Here is a 19,403-nt window from a genome sequence, read left to right as displayed (position 1 = left end):
TTTGGAAGTTGTGTAAAGGGGAATAAGTCGTGGGAAAACCCTTGAGATAACCGCGGAATCCATCGCGCAATTACCCGCCGACAGCAGCTCTCTGGACGGCCTCTGCGGTCGTCAGTGGTGGGGGATCCAGACGGAGCGCGCGGTGTCTGTAAGTAACCGAGGTGTGCACCGCCTCCTCCGGCTGCGGGACTCTGCGTCTCCGCTGGGATCCGATGCAGGAGCAGAGAAAGTTCTCCGTATTGCCCTTTATTTTCAGAGAATTCCTGGAAGTTTTAGGGCGCGTCTGACTGCTTTCAATTCAGTCTTTAAAAGTCTTAATTTATTTCAAATATCAATTAAACCAAACTACAGGAGATTGGTTAAAATAATTAGGGGAATTTCTGCTTCTAATGTATTATTTCTCTTTTATCTCAGTGTTTTTCAACTATATGTTTTTTTTTTTTATATCCTGTGATTCTAATTGTATTTTGAACGACATTCTGCAGGTCTAATGACCACAGTCTTAAATATATTAGATCATACAAAATCATGGTATTTATTGTTCTGAACTTGCATTGTTCGAGGTTTTGTAAGATTCTAACTCAGTAATTAAATGCTTTTGTTTAGTTTTAGAATAATTATGTGAACACAATTTGTTAACTTCCACCATCTGTTTTGGCTTGTTTACATTTTGTGCGGTTTTGTGCACTTGCTTTTGAGAATGCATGCAAAATACTTTTCATACGTTATGTGAAAAGTTCCTCATGCGTGAAGATCAATTGTTTGTTATAGCTTGATCAGCAAGTTTTGGACTTCCTGCGATGTGAAGCCAAAGGCAGCGCTGGTTTGAGTGTGTCTGGCTTGAGGTGTGTGTGTGTGTCCTGCAGCGGAGTGTCCTTCACAGGGGAAAAGCTGAAAAGCTTTTGCCAAACTGAAGATGTTGCTTACTCTTTGTCGCAGTGCTATCAAGATCGGAGCTGGGCATGAACGCTCCAGAAGGCACATGCTGATGGTGCACGCTGGGGTAATGGCCTCCTAATGCAAGCATAAATAAGCGAATCGACAACCTGACCGTCACCAACAACACAGGGCTTTTCCATGGTAGTTGACTCTTCACCTAAAAATTACAGCCTTTGAAGCTTCCTGATCTGATTTTTTTTACCCTTTGTGTCACTTTGCTGTAACTACTGGCTGCATTAAAAAGTCTTCCATGTGTGAGATGTGGAGCTTTTGGATGATAAATGCAGGGGAAGTCGCCATGTCCTTGACTTTTATCGTACAACCTCTCTTTTTAACCTGAAACTTGCAATTGATGTAGTTTCAGGACTGGCCGTTTTGAGGTCTGAAAGTGATCTGTCTGACGCAGTGCCACCGCAACAAAAAGCCCGTCTTGTCTTTTACCCCCATTAGTATGGACATCACATTGTAGCTGGCCATTTTTTGAGTTGGCAATATGATCCGTCCTCTCTAAACACCCTGAACCGCTCTGCTGTAAAATACAGCCCTTGTCTCCTCGTTCCTCTTTGCATGACACGCCGACGTACTTTTTTGTGTTTCAAACTTCCCCATTCACCTTGTTTGAGGTTCATTGCGCCTATCTTGTGAGAAGTATATGAGCAAGTCTGAAACGCTGCCCTTTTGTAGCCGGAGAGTGTTGAGCTCATTTGTCATTACATCGCTCCTAATGGGGAGAAACAGCCCCATCTGAGCCCCCTGTGCTGTTAATAAACCCTTCCTGTTTGCAGCCGCTGCTTGTGCCGCGACCACGTCTGCATCCAACTACGTCCCTGCTCATGATGCTCATGGTTTCAAGTCTGGTGCTGCTTCCTTCCCTTGTTCTCCTCACTGCTGTTTCATTCTCACTGAGTCACACAGTGTTGTCTTTAACCGAAACAACGTGGAAATGATGCAGGTGTTTATTCCACATTCACAAACAAATGAGTGCGTGTGGTAAGATCTTCTAGTGTCTTTATTTAAACTCTGAAGTGGTGACAGGAAGGTCACACTTGGAAAAGCCAAAATATCACTATCACAGCTAGATGCCTGCTATTTAACAGACACTGACTGGAAATGAAAGCTTTGTGGATTCATTGCAATGGATGACGTTCAGTGCACAGTAAATGTCTGCTTTTATTGGCAGGTTTAACGCAACATTAATGGTATGATGTATGGTGAAGTTTTATGTGCCGACTGCAGTGTGTTTGTATGTGTTCAGGTGTGCATTGCTACAAACATTTACTGCCTTAAATTTGTTTGTGCATGTGTCCAGATGATTCAATGACAGAGAACATGATGAGTCAGAGTCTTCAGACGTATATAAATTGCCTTTTATGGTCACTCCCACCAAAATTAAAAGAAAATGAAACTCAGTTGTTCACATGTATTTTTCCTTTAAATCGCTTTACCGACATTCTGTCAACTCATATATACCAGGTGGTTATTTTTTCAATTTATTTGGATGTATTTGTATATGTATAATGTATTTTATTTCCATTTCAAGACTAATCCCAAACATTTTATCGCAGTTTTTTTTGTAGCATTTCATTTTATATTTATGTCCCTGTTGAGTTGTCTACTTTTAAAAATACCTAAATCAGGAGCTGTAGATACACATTCCTTTTTTCTGATATCTTGGGTTACACTTCTCTACTTAACTATTTGGAACAAAATAAGTGCTGAGTAAATTCGAAAAGTGTGACCCTTGAAATGTCTTCTAGGTGGTGTTCAAAACCTGTTTCAAAAATGTCCATAATTTTACTAAAATGTTGAATGATTATTGGAACATTCAATTAAATTAACTAAAATATTTAATAAAAAACACGAAAAATATCAAAATGCATTTGGGAATCGAGAAGTACTTCCAGGTGCACTGAGCCGTCACTCTGCTCCTCTTCAGATGAGGATTTCCTTATTGCCAAATACTGATACTTTATCATCATGTATACTGTATGCCCCACTTCAATGAAAACTATAGCTTATAACCCACACATGTCTGTGGGTTTTGCATTTGTTTTTCTGTAGCACTGTTTTTTTCTTTCTTTAATTCGTAGTTCAATGTTAGTTACAACGTAATAGGCCTTTTTTTTCCTCCCAGGTTACAATGTTGTGGTTCGTTCTGCTCCTGTCCTCGCTTTCCTGGGCCCAGAGATCCGAACCCATGTTCTCAGCAATAACCCGGGCTGTTCTTCCCCCTGACTACGACAACAACCCCACCCAGCTCAACTACGGAGTGGCTGTGACTGATGTGGATGGAGACGGAGACCTGGAAATGTTTGTGGCAGGGTGAGAAAATTGCCTTTAAATTGCCTCTAAGTCTAAAGTAACCGTTGATCCGATTAAAAGGCCTAATTTCTATGGCCCATTCTTAGCACTGTAATTTAATTTAACAGCACACATTAAGGTTGGCTGATGCCTATTTGTCCGAGATAAAGGTGCGGCAGCAGACAAAGGCAAAAGAGACGACCATGTTGCCCTGCGCTTCACTCAGCTGATGAAAATAGATGTGATTGGATGGCAGCACTTTGGCAGGTTCCCTCAATCCAGTGAAGCGGCAGAGAATTTCTAACTGCCGAACTGAATATAGATTGATGTAAATGACCATGCATCATAAATGTCCTTTCATCAGGATTCCAGATTCAGCAGGTATTTTGAAGAGGAGGACGTACATCAATCTGATTTTATATGTCTGTGTGACACCAGTGATGAGCCAGAAGGAGAGTCGTATGCTGGTTACAGAGAGTCAAAGGGTTTAGATAGATGAAGACTGCGGAGGCCTAGACTCAGTGAGCTTGGGAGGAAGGCCCATTCATCGTCTCCAAAACGTTCACACTGTAAGCCCCATAACACAGTGCAACAGTTTAACACTGTACTTTCTGTTCACAGCTGACAGATTTTTAGTTTCACCTGTGCTTCTCTTTTTTTTCAACAAATCCAATGAACGTTTCTGTCCATGTTTTGACAGCTACAACGGCCCAAATCTGGTGCTGAAGTACGACAGGCACAAGAGAAGACTTGTCAACATCGCTGTCGACAACAGAAGCTCCCCATTCTACGCTTTGAGAGACCGTCAAGGCAACGCCATCGGGGTGACGGCGTGCGACATTGACGGCGATGGCCGAGAGGAGATTTACGTGCTTAACACGAACAACGCTTTTTCTGGTACAGTACACAAGAAGCGATCTTATCTGGAAACCAAAAATGCAAAGATGCACTGGTGAGAGTCTTTATGCAGGCGCTGACTGTATCTGATCTGAGAGTGCAGATAAGAACATCAGACCTGATAACAGCTACACTGCTATTCATCAGTGTGAAAGCTAAAAACTGAGAGGCTATTAGCGTTTCATGTAATACCTCTGACTCACAGCCCTGATCTCTGTATCCCAGGACGGGCGACGTATTCCGACAAACTGTTTAAGTTCCGTAATGGACGCTTTGAAGATCTCCTCAACGATGACATTAATGAGCACAGAGACGTAGCCAACCGTATGGCTGGGCGCTCAGTGGCCTGCGTGGACAGAAAGGTATCTCACACACACACACACACACACACACACACAGGCGTGTGCGCGGTCACACACAAACTCCCCGGAGTGTCTTCTGCGCACATGCATGGCTGCCTCTGTTTGTTTACCAGTGATAACTCATGCTCTGCCTACGCCGCCCTTCTCAGCATGTGCTATGACAGTTCATTTGGGGGAATGGTGTGCTATTTTCTCTCCTCTGTCCATCGCGCCAGTGTAATTACAGAAGCCAGGGCTCGTTTGTTTTATAGAACATCGTACGAGGGGAGGAGTGATGACTGCACATTGCTTCTTTTCCCCCCCAGCATTTTCTTTCTCTTTCTTTCGGCTCTCTTTCCATTGTCTTCCCGCCGCCCCCCGTCCTCTAGTTTGTCTGACTGACTCCTCTCTGTCTCTTATCTTGAGGATAAAGGAGGTAATAGTTGGATGGGGGACAGTGGGGATTACAATACCCTGTTTTCTCACACAGTCCCATCTCAGTGAACACTGATGGGTTGTGTGGCGGCCAAACCGATTGGAAAGATATCCCCCTTAAAAGGCAGACTTTTGTGCCAGCCAAAAACCCTGATGTGTGATCTTCAGTCACGGCTGCCACAGAGAGGATGAATATATTTTCCTGTTGATGAGCAATTTTCATTAATCCAGTTGGTAAACAAGATGCATGAGGTGGAAATGGCTGGAGGCGGCTGTCTGTCGTAGACATCGTATGAGGAGCTCAGTCATCCACCCGAGACTGATGTGGCGCTTTCCTTTTTCAAACGAGTCAAAACATAGTCATGCTTTAGTCCAGCTTTTATCCAGCTCCAGGCTGTGCTACCGTAACACACACTCGTGGCCCTTTTGCAGCCTCCAGCTAGTGCAGGGCGCGGCTCATCGTCATTGGTTCTTTTCTCACAACTATTTAAAACCTATATTCTTACCGCTTCACTTGGTGCTTTGATTGCAAGCATAGCTTCTTGGTCTTCTAACCGACTTCTGCAGAGTATACTGAAGTTGAGGTAGCAACCCTGGGGTGACCTCTGACAATCTGAACCCAAAAATGTGTCTGCTTAGTTTGGCTTTTGAGTTTTAAACATTGCTTGTAAGACCATGACTGCTGCCAATGGAGTCGTGATTGTCAACAATTCATCTGCCTGTGAGCAAAATAGCTCAAAAAACAGAAGACGATATGAAACGTTGAGGATTTGTGCTGGATTTTTGAAAATTTGTGGTGCAAAAGAAGCTGTAATGTTATATCAAACTTCATTTAATGCCCAACAGCAAAGGTTTTATGTCAATAGAGACGGCTGAGGTTAGAACTGGAAGTTTTAGCTTTATTTTAAAGCAAAAACGCACATTTAAAAGGTTGTTGTCAACAATATTTTTGAAGCTATAAAAGGTCGTTGGTTATAATAAATCAATATGAAGCAATAACATGTGGTGTAAAATCACTGTCACCATCATATGAACCCACTTGAAAACCTGCAGCAGAGGAGAGCTATTATTGTGAAAGTTATTGTGTATGTAGGAACGTAAAATTCTAAAACCAAGTAGAAGGAAAATTTTGACTTTGTAAAGAAGTCAGGGAAATATTTTACTTATTTACAAAAGACAGACAAAAACCTGAAGAGGACTCAACTTTATTGCAGGATAATTTGGGATGTTTTTAAATCATAATAAATTGCTTTTTAGCATCTTATTCATCGCAGCTATATTCTACCCTTAAATGTTAACTTCGTTCTAATCCCCACCTTAGTTACCGGTTATTATATATAAGCCTGGTTCAATTCTTCCCAAATCCCAAGTAATCCCATATTCCCCAACATGCTGATCAGGAGCACCCACAGAAGCCTGGAGTTTAGTTGCTAATAAAATGATTCAGCTGTGATGGATGAGGTCCTTCGATCTCTTTTTGTTGCCGAGGTGAACTAATCCAGTGAAAAATGTCAAATGTGAAGCAGCCTTCTTTATTGGATGCTTGAAGGTGACATCCCGCCGTTCGTCTTACACTAACTGATGGCGGTTGCATATCCAGAGATCTCACATTAAACTGACTGATGGGTTTTCCCACAAGCAGGCGGCGCGTACTCCCTGAAAAACGATCATGTTGAAGGCTGGACTTTTTAAATCACAATTGTTTTGGGAAAGAAAGCTCTCATTCCCAGTGAACGGATGACAGGCGGTTAGCGAAGCCTGCACCAGCGGAACTCCAGTGGCAGAAATTAGCCTCGGGTCAGAACTTATTGAAAAATCATTGACTTTTAAGATTGTTAAAGAACTGCCAGTGGCCTTTGGGTCTTTCTTTGAAGTTCAGTCTCATTTTTTTTCCTGGTTGCCAGTGAGCTACTACAGTAAGTGTGTAGCGCAACCAAGCTCCCCCACCTCAGCAGGCCTTGATGGCATTTACCACAACTGGGCCCCTTTCTGTAGAAGAATTACAGTGGAGGTACCACAAGCGATCCAAAAGCACCTTTGCGTGTGCTTGTGTGTGGTTGTGTGTGTTAGTATTGATTGAAATATGTTGGGCCTGGTGGGAAAGCTCATTGGAATCAAGAGTGTAGTCTATTAGCGTGGTTCCGTCTGTGAGTTTGTGTCTGCAGGGACTCTGACTGATAATGGAGTGTGAAATTAATCTCCGAAGGGAAGCAGAAGAAAAGGAGCAGGGGGAGAACAAGGGGGATAGGAGGAGCACGCCTACCAGCGGGTCTACGGAGAGGGGAGGGAGCCGGCCGGCCGAGGGAAAAAAAATACAACTTTCCATATATTTCTGTTGTGTTTTTTTTTTTTTTTTTTTTTTACTGTCAACAAGGTAATTGATGACTTGGTCATTATTCAAGTTAATTGGATTCCAAGAGAGAAAGGAGATATGGGGGAAGACTGATGAGACTTCATGGAAGAAGTCTGAGAGCAGCTGTGAACATCTGGCACTTCGGCCCAAACAAACTCGGAGATTAAGACGGCGTTGATGTATCGAATGGTCATAATGTTTCAGCTCAGCTTTTATCCTGTAATTGATGCCAATTTTGATCCGCTTTAAAATGTTAGTAAAGAGATGAGTCTGGTTCTCTCAAGGATTTTGTCTCTGTCTTTATCTCGGTTTTCGAACGTCCCAGACTTGAACAAAAATTTTGAGATTTTAAAATTTCGACAAGTTACGCAACATATTAATACTAGTATCATATTGACATTCAACAGGACATTAATGAAGGATTGGTAGTAAATGATGGCTATAAGAGTGGTGAAAATAGGAAGGTTCAATCCCCTCCCAGGTTGTAGCATTGCTTTCACAGACATGCTGGCAGGATCACCTGAAAGATCCTGACAGAGAACGCCAGATGTGTCTATACCTGTGGCGACGGACTGCTCATGGGACTGGTGCATTATTAGAAAAATGACATTAAAAATTCACCCAAAAGATGCTGCTGTTTAGTAGCAACCTGACGGTCGCTGTGCAGAATGTAAACAGTTTCAACCTCTGTGGTCTGTAGTACGTACGTATTGAGGTTCCACTCCTCATCAATATAGTGAGTTGTCAGACTCGCGTAAGATTGCGAAGCCACAGATGTCCACGTATCACTTGTAATGCCCACCCTGACTGCTGACTGAAGCTTACTTTTCACGTTTTCTTTTACTGACTGGTGCATGTTTGGGATAACAGACATTTGCTAGACACTATAACGTAGTGTGGCTCTTTATGGAATTAATGTACGAATCGATTCAGAATCAGAAAATAGATTTTTTAAACACAGCACTAGTCACAGGGGAGCTGCTCGCTCTCCACACCTCCGAGGCTGGAGCACTCACTCCAGGGTTTGATGTCCTGTTGTGGGCTGGAGCTGGGACAGGGATGAGGCGAGTCTGGGACAGAGCGTGACTTGGTTTATGACTTTGTCACAGCCAAACTGCACAGAAGCACACATTCAGAGCTGGACACGCACCGGGCACCTCTTCACTTCTGGAGAGACGTCACTCACTCGGCAACCCCTCCCACATGCAGCGGCCACACACATAGAGGAACAGCGCACCTGCAGCACACACTCTACATTCACTCCTACAAAAGACTCTTTTAAGGTTTGGAACGCATTGTTTCTTTTTCCATTCATTGTAATGGGAAAAATCGATTCAGATTTCAAACAAATCGCTTCTCGAACGGTCGTCTGGAGCGGATTGTGGTTGAGAACCAAGCAAATAAATATACCGGACTTCCATAAGCCTTATAGCAAGTGTATGAACTGCCACCCTCCCACCCCCTGATTTACAGTAACTATTATTTTTCGTCAAGGTCACAATAATCACCCTCTATTTGGAGCTTCAAAAACGACTAATGCTTCTCCTTCTCCCATTTCCTTTCCCCCCTCAGGGAACCGGCAGATATTCCATCTACATTGCCAACTACGCCAGCGGTAACGTGGGTCCGCATGCGCTCATCGAGATGGACGAGGACGCGAGTGATCTGTCCCAGGGAGTGGTCGCCCTCTCCAACGTGGCTGAGCAGGCCGGCGTAAACAAGTTCACCGGTAGGTGTAAGCTGAATGGAAGGAGCGGTCCTCACAGCACTAGCTTTATACACACTCATGCAGAGGGGCACACAACCGCAGCGCCCATTGAGCTTAAAATATTGGACCTCGGCGCGGCAGAGGGGAGCTGGAGAGCTGCCAGGTGAGCGAATGGGGGAGAAAAAGAAAAAAGCCAGATGATCAGTGGCGTGAGAGAAGAAAGAGAGTAGTAGTGAGCTCTTTTGGCTCAGTCAGCTGTTTACTTCAGTCAAAGTCACAGGGGATGAGAAGGACGATGCAAACATATATCAGACGACTCAACGGCCCAGAGATGACATCTATCACACCTGAGTGTGTTACCTCGGCTCCACCGAGAAATATATGGACATGATAGTGTTTTATATATACAGCAGGGCCTTCCATGTGGCCAGCAGAATGCTCCAGAATCCCGTCCCAATGTGAAACTACAGGAGTGTGAATCAATATAAAAATCCAACTGACACCTGCGTTAGTTGACGATGAAACTTGAAGTTTCCACTTTAATATCAACTGTTTTGTGCCTCGAGTCTCCTCCCCCGCTCGAGTAGCATCCTCCCATCCATCCAAGAGAAACAAGATGAATTCTCCCTACTGTACCGGGCGAGAGCAGTAAATGACAAAATGATTGATCTCATCATATTTTGGATGATAAGATCGTGAATAGCACTTAAGTTCTTTTACGATTCTTGTTATCCGCGGTCTTTGAAAAGTCCTTGGTGGTTTATGGCCAAGTTTCGTGGTTAAGTGTTTGTTAACTTCATCTTTATTCTGCTGTAGGTCCAAGATTTTTGATCATTTCGGAATATGATACTTGATACTTATGATTTGGACAATTACTTCAGAAGACGATTGTGCTAATTAATTCATTAAAAAAAAAAAACATATTTATATATAGAGCACACCGGAATATTAGCCGCACCCATGAAATTTAAGAAGGAAAATAGATCTTTTTCATACATAAGCCGCGGGTGCAGTGGTGCTGTCTGCCCCACAGAATATGTATGAGGATCACTTCTAGCCATCCTCTACTTCTAGTTTTGAAAACGGCATTGAGACTGACTCAGGAAACAAACTCGGCAATGTTTTGATATTGAATCATGAACTCCTCACATATTATTTACATTTAAAGTGTTCAAAATGCAATATTTTCACCCTCCAGTAGATAGTCTCTGTTGGCAGAGCTGCAGACACACAGGCAAAAACAGCGCTATTTGAGCGCTTTAAAGGTAAATAAAATATGACGAGGCGCAATATTTTTGCCTGCAGACACTCTTGAGACTGTAAAAACAAGGGATGCTCCGAGAGACAGGGAGAGCACTCAGCTGAAGAAGCTGTCTTCGACCTCTTTCATGAACGTTCCCACTCTGGACATTTGCAAAAGTTTCAGATTCAGGTGGCCAAAGAACGCTGCATCTGACACACGCAAAACAGCAGCGACCTCATGAGCATGGAAAACTCACTGTGCTCCATCAAGTGCTGGTGTTTTAAATATCGTGTTTAATTTGTGGCATTGATGCCTTATAACGTGCATGTGCTGCAGGATGCAAACTCTACATGACAGACTGAAAAAAAACCTCCACAGTAGAAATGCTGTTGCTAAGCGAGCGGTGAGTCGCAGGGAGGGAAGAAGGAGCGGAGGCATCACAAACCTCGAGCGGTGCTTCATCAGAGTGTCATGTGATCGGATTTTGTGATCGGCAATGATCGGCATTCACTGATCACACCGATATGAATTCGATCGATTGGGGCATCCCGAGTAAAAATTCATGTATTAGCCGTGTCGTTGTTTAAGCCGCAGAGTTCAGACCACGAGAAAAAAGTAGTGGCTTATAGTCCGAAAAATATAATAAATTTAAGTCCCGCTTCAAAACAAACAAGCTTAACTTTTTAAATCACAGCACCATATCCTTCTCGGAAGCTGCAGTTTCCACCCGTCCCTTCAACGACGGAATCATCCCATGTTCGTGGAACTGTCATTTTTGTCCCTACACGGATAATTCAATTGTAAGGTGCAGTAGAACCAGTGGAGGATGGGAGCCTGTATGGCACTCTCATGAGGCAAACTGAAAGGCATTTTAAAAAGGCATTTTTTCAGGACCACCAGGGGGCATCCCTTTTTCTGCTTCAACATAAGGGACACTGGGGCCAGGTGTACTGCAGCAACTCATACTGATATACAATTCAAACTCAGCGTCCATAAGCGAAAACCCTGTGAAAGTTGATCTTTTCACTTTTTTATTGAACTCAGCTCATTGGACGCCACAAATCCCGACAAACAAACATGACAGCTCCACTATTAACAACATCATGGTTCACCATAAACTAAATGCTGGCTGACGTGAGGTGAGGTTTGATAGTGATGAGTATCTTCAGTGTGTTTTTCCACACATAATTGTTGTCCTCCCCTCCCTTGACTCTGGTCCCAGATTTGTGGCACCTCATAATTCTTCTCCCGATACATCACTCCTGTGTTCATTACCCAACATCCTAATCTCACCTCCCTGTGGTGTGTTTTAGTTACTCTCACTTTGCTTCTTCCTAAGACTCCTGTCGTACAGATGTGAAGGCTCCATGTGCGAACTTAATAAAACGATAATGTTTTGGTACTGTACAACTTTTCCCGAAGGTTTTTTTCTTTAAAGGACATGTGAGTTTACCTCAGTAAAGAACGAGGGCCAAACCTTTTGTGAGGTAATAATTAGCGTGTGGTCAACACAAAGACTGCCAGCGTGTTTGTGCTGAGCGATGTTTATGTGCCCGGTACAGTCTGCGTCAGCAGAAAGACCTTACCCGGTTCGGAGGAAATGGTCTGGAAAGGCAGTAATGATCTTGCCCTGTCCACTTCTCTGATGCAGCTGTCCTTGCCCTCTCACTGCTGCCTCAGTCAAAACCTTTGTTTCCTGCCCCGTGACTGACTCTGGTGCCTTTGTCGATCTTGTCTTCTGGACAGGAGGACGAGGCGTTGTGGTCGGACCAATCGTCAGTAAGACTTTCTCCGACGTGTTCTGTGACAACGAATATGGACCCAATTTCTTGTTCAAGAACAACGGCGACGGAACCTTTACTGATGTTGCGCAGCAAGCAGGTAGGAGGACGAGACGTTGAGAAGGAATTGCTACATACATGTCGCTAGTTTACGGAGGAATATCCCACCATCAGTCTTTATAGTTAGGTTAAGAAACACCTCTGCTCTGGTCGTCACCAGGAGAGCAAGTTCAAGACTGATCATCAGGACGTTTTGATTGTTGCAACGCATTATGGGGTTTGCACTATGAGTGCACTTAACCAGCAGGTTCAGCAAAAAATGAAAACTTCTGTTGATCATGAAATGACTTTGCAGGCAACTTAGAATAATATCGCGGGTCAGATGTGGCCTCCGGGCCTTAAGTGAGACTGCTGTGGCATATTTAAAGCTCTTTTTATCCTAAGTGCACAGTGACGCTCAGTCATGAAGATATTATTTTCCTTTTAGGAATAGAGGACCCCATGCAGCACGGCAGAGGAGTAGCTCTCGGGGACTTCAACAGAGACGGCAAGACGGACATTGTGTACGGCAACTGGAATGGACCTCACCGTCTCTACATGCAGCTGAACAACCGCAAGCACAAGTTTAAGGTGAGGCGTTTTTCCTGTCGCTGTGATACTTGTTATGCTGCCTGTAGAGCATTAAACACGACATTGTTATTGGGAGGAAGTGAGATAGCAACGTGTAACAGACACAGCTGGAGGGAAAGATGAGCAGGAAAATTGGTGTTAGCTCACTAACAAGGCTGTGCCATCTTTTCAGCACCATAAGTCAAGCTCATGGTCACATGAGGTACGACGGACCCTTCCAGTGATAATGGGTGGGATTTGGTCTTTCCATTTATTATTATCAGAATCAGAATAGAATTCATTGCCATGGTCAGTGGGGGTCCCACCAACTAGGAAAGTGCTTCAAAATAAAATAAAATAAAATAAAACAACAAAGGACGGCCGAGGGGAAGAAGCTGTTCCTGTGACAGGAGGTTCTGGTCTGGCTGGGCCGTAGCCTCCTGCCAGAGGGAAGAGGGACAAACAGTCCATCACCAGGGTGAGAGGGGTCGAAGGCTCTGATCCCACCTGCACATCTCTGGGTCCTGGAGACATACTGAAGAGGTGGCAGGCTGCAACTGATCGATTATTTCATGTCTTTAAGTAACGTGATCATGTATGGTAATGTGAAAACGTGAAAACGATGTGAATGAGGATGCCTGTGGACTCTTTGTTTTTACATATTTCTATTCAGAAAAATTCGTTTTTCCAATGTTTTTAAGTTTTCTAAATTAAATTATACCTTGAAATGAATTTGAATTGGAATGGAACAAGACAAGTCGAAAATCTTAGACAAACTGGGTAAAGATCAAAATAAATACATTATTCTCCGGTAGGAGATCAAGATGGTTCCATATGTTGCGCAGCACGCAGGTAGTAGGACGAGACGTTGACAAAGAATTGCTGCTTAAATGTCGCTAGTTCATGGAGTTGGAGTTTTGATTGTTGCAACGCATTATGGGATTTGCAGTATGAGTGCACTTAAGCAGCAGGTTCAGCAAAAAATGAAAACTTCTGTTGATCATGAAATGACTTTGCAGACAACATTTCCCTTGGAGCTGCACCCTAGATCCACAAAGACATTGAGATTAGATTGTGGCATCCTGTTGACAGATGCAACATCACTGTTGCGGGACCCATCGCTACAGTTTTACCAATAATAGACTGCAAATTTAATCTACAGAGACCGACTGACTGGGAGATGAAAAAAGGCTCCCAGACCAGTGGAACCAGGCTTGCTCACTTACATGTCTGTTTAGTATAAATGTCTCGGTATACACTCAGGTTGCGGCACAAATCAAGTAAAATGAGGAGTTTATGATGGTCATCATCATGGTAGCCCCAACCATCTTCTTGGATTGCCGCTGGAGGGGGACCGTTTGATTCCGGCTGACCTCAGCTTCAATGAGAAAATTCTCATGGCATGTATGAATATGTGACGCCTTCGAAGGGAGATGAGTTGAGGTCACGCAGTTGTCTTTTCGTGAGGTTGGCTGATGTCGAAATGACAAAACATTTGTGCCAGTGTCTACTGAAGGCGCGACGATGGGAGGTACAGTCTTGTGTTGCTTGATGCCATATTTACACCAAAAAGAGCAGCACTCATATTTCCCTGAGTGTTTCCCCATGCTGTGTTCTGAGCAGAGCGACAACAACTGACAAGGAGAGTTTGTAAGCTCACGATCGATGAAGACACACAATAGTGGCTAACTGTAAAAATGGTCTGTCGATGTGCACAGCGGTGTGGTGAGTTAGCACCTGTCTCTCCCTGCTCCATTTCATAGTTTGAAAACAGCCAGGCGGCAATTTCCCCAATTACTGATTCAGTGAGGTCGGCGACAGTTTGTGTAGCTCAGTAAACCGGCACAGTGTTGCATGTAAATCTGCAGGGCAGCTCCGCCGCGGTCCACCTGTCACACTCGCTCTTTACAAGAGCGATAACTGTCACCGGTGACATCTTTATGGGAGTCACATGAAGGGTTCACGTGTACGGACAACAGAAGCTTTCCAACAGGCGAGAGCTCCCTCTGCCTCCTGTGGGCCGCGCTGACCTTTGGCACGTAGAATGAAGCGCTTGTATCAGTCCAGTAAAGCGCTAATTCAATTGGGCTGAAACAGCAGCCTGTCTGCTGGTGGAAAGTGCCGATTAGGCCTCTCAGGGCTTTAATTAAAATCTATGGCGGCGGGTCCAACACACATGAATACACAACACACACACACACGCGTACTTTGCATTTAAATAGAGGGGAAGTTCTTCATTTTTCACCAGAGAATTACATTAAGCCTTAAAAAAAAAGAGGATGCAGAGTTTAAATGCTAATTGATCATGTTGCTTTGAGCCGGTCGTGTGGTGAGATACACCCACGCTTTCATTGTAGTTTTTGAGGCATTAAATGTGCATTAGTGTTACCTAGTTAATCCGTATTAAAGGAGGGCGAATACATTTGCAAACGTAGGGGTGGGATTCGGTTAAAAAAATTAATCGAATTAATTAGAGAATTTGTGATGAATTAATCTCAATGAATCACAGTTTAATGGCATAAGAATATTTGCCATAAGAAGCCACATTTTTCAGTTTGAATGAACTTAGTATGTTACTGAATCAAATGACATACATTTAAACAACAGAATATTGTTTATTTTGCATCAGTTTGACAACAGCACAATAAGTCACAATGGTGTCTAAACTCAAGTTTTTATATCACCTTATTTAAACTAAAGCTCTTTTAATGTCTTGAAAATATTTGTATAAGAATTTCAATTTTGTAAGAATTTCAAGTACATTCAGAGTAGTGGAAACCCTGGCCATTGTGTAGTGAAAAACATCCCTGAACAAAAGCAAACAGATGCTTTTGTTTGCTTTTGTTCAGGGATTCCTCCATGTTTGTTGTTGTTGTTATCATCCTCGCTGCCACGTGTCTTGTGCATCAGGAACTCCTGCACTTACAAAGGTTCTGTGTTGTCTGGAGAGCAAACTGGTAGATTAAATTAAATTAAATTAAATTAAAACGATTAAATGTGATTCAAATATTTTAACACGTTTTCCGTCGTAATAATTCATATACGTAACTAGTTAAAGTCCCACCACTAGTTTTGATATTTTCTTCTAAAGTTGATCCGAACTTCAATTGAATGAGAAGCGATGGACAAGCAGGACAACAAGCAGTGTAGAGTGGGTGGGAACAGATGTGGGCGGTGGATCCTCCCCCCACCAGGAGCGAAATAAACTTCTCACAAACTCAAATAAACCCTTCCTGCTTGCGAGGCCTCAACTCTGACCTCCATGATCTATAAACCAACACAGACGCCTCCATATACAGGAGTCAATTTCAGACGATCCTGAGATGGAGGCTCATAAACAGGCACCTTCACGCTGACCTTGTGAACCATCTCACTCACGTCTGGCAACAGCTCAAAGGCATCTTGTTTTTTGGGGGTTTAATTGCTCTTCAAAAAGTAGTTTCTGTGCCATGATTAAAAGACCCTGAGTGGCGCATCTCATCCATCCTCCTGCTAATACAGAGGCTGTAAAACCATGATGCTGCTGTCACTCAGTCGTCCCCTCTCCTTCACCTGAGAGGCAGAAGGTCACTTCAGGGTGCCAGCACCCCTCCCCCCTCCGCTTTATGAGCCCTATAATTAAAGCAGCGTGTAAATACTGGAGGGAGCGAAGAGCCTCTCTAGAACTCCCCTCTGACTTATCAGTGCATCAGCTGAGTCGCATCTGTTACTTTCTCTGCTGTAACTTCTTATCTCTCTGAGTTGGAGACGGCTGCTGCTCACTGAGGAGGATTGAAACACGCCAGTACCAACTCGCTTCAGATGAAAGGTGAAGAATATTTGAGAAGGGAATTGTTCTGCGCAGGTCCTTGAAGTGAGAGATCAAGCTGGTGACTGATCAGAGTCTGACTCAAGGACGACGTTTATTGACGACTGCGGCGGAGAATTGAACTGATGACCTCGTGGAATCGGTTTTCCACTGGCTGAGCTCAAACCATTTGTCTATTGCTTTGAGTGCGATGTTAAAGAGAATGTCTGCTCATGTGTGACAGGTGAAAGACTGTAAATCAGTGTTTTCTGTAGATATTGTTACGTCCAGTCGTCTACTCCGCTGTACTTGGAATTCTTCCATCTCTCTTTACCAACCCACCCAGACTTCATCTCAGAAGCAGATGACTGAGCCGAGAAAAACACCACATCATGACTTTCACTCACTACAATTAAAGATTTCACTGTAATGATGTTAGCCTTTTGGCTCAGCTCTTTACATCAAGAAAACAATACAGCAAAATCACCACTCACCTTTTCGTAAGTGTAAGGAGTGGACAGGAATCTCTTGTCGTAGTTTCCACATGAAAGACAATGTGAAGAGCAGCCTCCACTTTTGCATCGCGTTATGAGACCTAAAACATGATAAAATATTGGGGCCACAAATGTTCATATCTGATTTCAGATGTGGCTCATAAACTATTAGCGTTTTAGAAACATTATCTCATGTCTTTTCTATGTCTTAGTTGCACCACTGAGTTGTTGCTGAAACAGCTGTAGGATACACATGCGGAGGGAATAAAAAGCCTTCAATAGAACTTATAAAATAAATTAGTTTCAAGTTACAGAAAACCCGTGTTTGTCTTTGGATCAGTGATTGTGCGAGCTGAGCTGCGCTGCTCAGCAAATAACCCAACTTACACAAGACAAGAACAAGTCAAATTATATTAAAAGTATTATTGGATTTATGTGGGAAGACCGAACACGCGTGTTTGGTGGAGCAGAGACGTGGCAGCAGTTTATGCTGGATGAATAAATGAGGAGGAAAGGAAAAAACAAGCAAGAGCAGGTGCAAGTTGTGAGGTCGATCAGTGGGACAGGAGCGGAGGAAGGTGGTCTTCAATAAAGGAGGTGGTTTGTTATCGTGTTAAAGTCCCTGTTCGCCCAATAACCAAGTTCCTGATAGGCCACACCATCTGCAGTTGTGAGGCATTGTCAAACCAGATGACAGAAGAAACAAGAAAAGAAAGGATGGGACTGTTTTAGTAAACAAGGATAAATCATCAAACAAAGCAAATTACTTCTTTAGATTTCCTATTGAAGTATAAATATTGAGGATGGAACTCGTTGCAAAGTGGGTAAATATGATTTGAGGGCATGTTTTAAAATGTTTTAATATGACTGAAAAGAAATTTTGAGAAAAAATTAGAAAAAGCTTGGATTTTAGTAAGTAGTTAAATTAAAAGTCAAATGTAAAAATGTATAAACAGGGAATTATTAACCTGCTGAACACGTGACCTGGGAGCAAAAAAAGTGCAACTAAAAAATTGAAGAGTTCATGACAAAACATAAAAAAAAACCTCACCAGATATGAGGTGAAACACGGCAGAAAAAAGGACGAGGCAAATCCTGCTCGTGTCAGAGACGGATCGGGGATTGGTCGATGTGCAGCTACGATGAAACTATTCCTTCATAAACTTCCAAAACAAGTCATATCATCATTATCAGTGTTACTGTGTAGACTCCTGCTGTCCCTCTGATCCAGAGAGCAAAGCATGGGCCAGAGGTGCCACACCGTGTCCACACAGGAGGACCAGATAGATGCATTCAATTGAGTGGACGTCTCATAAAGATTGTCTGTTTCGGCCAGATAACCTATCAATCTCCAGCCACTGAAAGTGGGTCAGACTTTTTCTTTTGCCTTGCTCTTCAGGACATCGCGTCCCAGAAGTTCTCCATGCCGTCTCCAGTGCGCACCGTCATCGCAGCGGACTTTGACAACGACAACGAGCTGGAGGTCTTCTTCAACAACATCGCCTACAGGGGTCCTTCTGCCAACAGACTCTTCAGGTACACAGGCCTCCGCACCTGTTGCACAGACGTCCCTCACTTACAGCCTTAATGGGGAGTTTAATGAGCCTCATGAGCGACTCATGTGTCCTGGTTTAATATTCTCCGTTACACCGTCAGAGCTGAGAGGAATTTCTAAACCCCCGTCCGGGATGTTATCACGTCTGGCATCCGCCTCCTTCTCTACACATGAATGAACCTTTCATTAAGACAGTTTCCAGCGTCACAGCCGCACGCCAGATAATATTAATGAACTCACCGTGTGTATCAATTGTTTCAACTTAACACGGAGGAAAAAACTCTGGCTGGCTGAGGCGGGTTATTCTGAGCAGTGGTGAATATCAATAACCAGTTCAGGCTTGACAGGTTTCCTGGATCAGGATGTCGAGCCGTGGCAGCTCACTGCAGGAGAGTTTGTCTTGCTGGACAGGATGATGATGTGACACGGGTCACTGCTGCTGCGGGGACTTTGTCCTCTGTGAAGATGAATCAGCTGGAGCCCAGCGAGCATGGCCCGCTATTGTGCGCGAGCTCATTATTCAGTCCAGCTGATCAATATTCATCAGATGGGAGAAGTGTGGCCCAGATCAGCACATTAGATGGGGATGAAACCATGGTTTGACCGAGTTCAGACTGATCCAAGGACCTTTGTCAAACATGTTTGTCTGATTCTGTCATGGTCTCATGGTTACACACACTGCTGTCTCCGCACCGCCTCGCAGTATTGTAGTCCAGACCACCTGACCCGAGACCAAACTGAGCAATGAAAGCATCTCAGTTCTTGATTTATGTTGGAAAAAAATCACAACCTTGTCTTTTGCTGGATGAAATATACGTGTCTGTATGGCTATGTGACTTTTGCTCCTGTATTCTGTTTGGTGTTAGTCTTGTTCTCACCTATTGGTCTTGGTCTAGACTCATTCTTGGGCCCTTGAAGTCTTGATGCAAATACAGATTCTCTTTTACGTGGAGGAGAAGA

The 19,403-nt window shown here is 43.6% G+C and overlaps 1 protein-coding gene across 2 annotated transcripts in view; it reads left to right on the top strand.

Annotated features, from left to right (window-relative positions):
- Positions 1–7: 7 nt before the first annotated feature.
- Positions 8–19,403, top strand: part of crtac1b (cartilage acidic protein 1b) — a 24,878-nt gene continuing 5,482 nt past the window's right edge. For both annotated transcript variants that reach the window (XM_053875720.1, XM_053875721.1), the window contains exons 1-8: positions 8–148; positions 3,074–3,261; positions 3,941–4,137; positions 4,363–4,499; positions 8,839–8,995; positions 11,964–12,098; positions 12,486–12,628; positions 18,288–18,424. In XM_053875720.1, coding sequence (XP_053731695.1) covers positions 3,080–3,261; positions 3,941–4,137; positions 4,363–4,499; positions 8,839–8,995; positions 11,964–12,098; positions 12,486–12,628; positions 18,288–18,424 — 1,088 coding nt within the window. In that variant the 5' untranslated portion in view covers positions 8–148; positions 3,074–3,079. The remainder of the gene's footprint in view (positions 149–3,073; positions 3,262–3,940; positions 4,138–4,362; positions 4,500–8,838; positions 8,996–11,963; positions 12,099–12,485; positions 12,629–18,287; positions 18,425–19,403) is intronic.

This window comes from Synchiropus splendidus, chromosome 9 (genome assembly GCF_027744825.2).
Source record: "Synchiropus splendidus isolate RoL2022-P1 chromosome 9, RoL_Sspl_1.0, whole genome shotgun sequence".
Classification (NCBI taxonomy): Eukaryota; Metazoa; Chordata; class Actinopteri; order Syngnathiformes; family Callionymidae; genus Synchiropus; species Synchiropus splendidus.
Note: the sequence above shows the minus strand (reverse complement) of the source record. Positions and strands in the feature narration are given on the sequence as shown.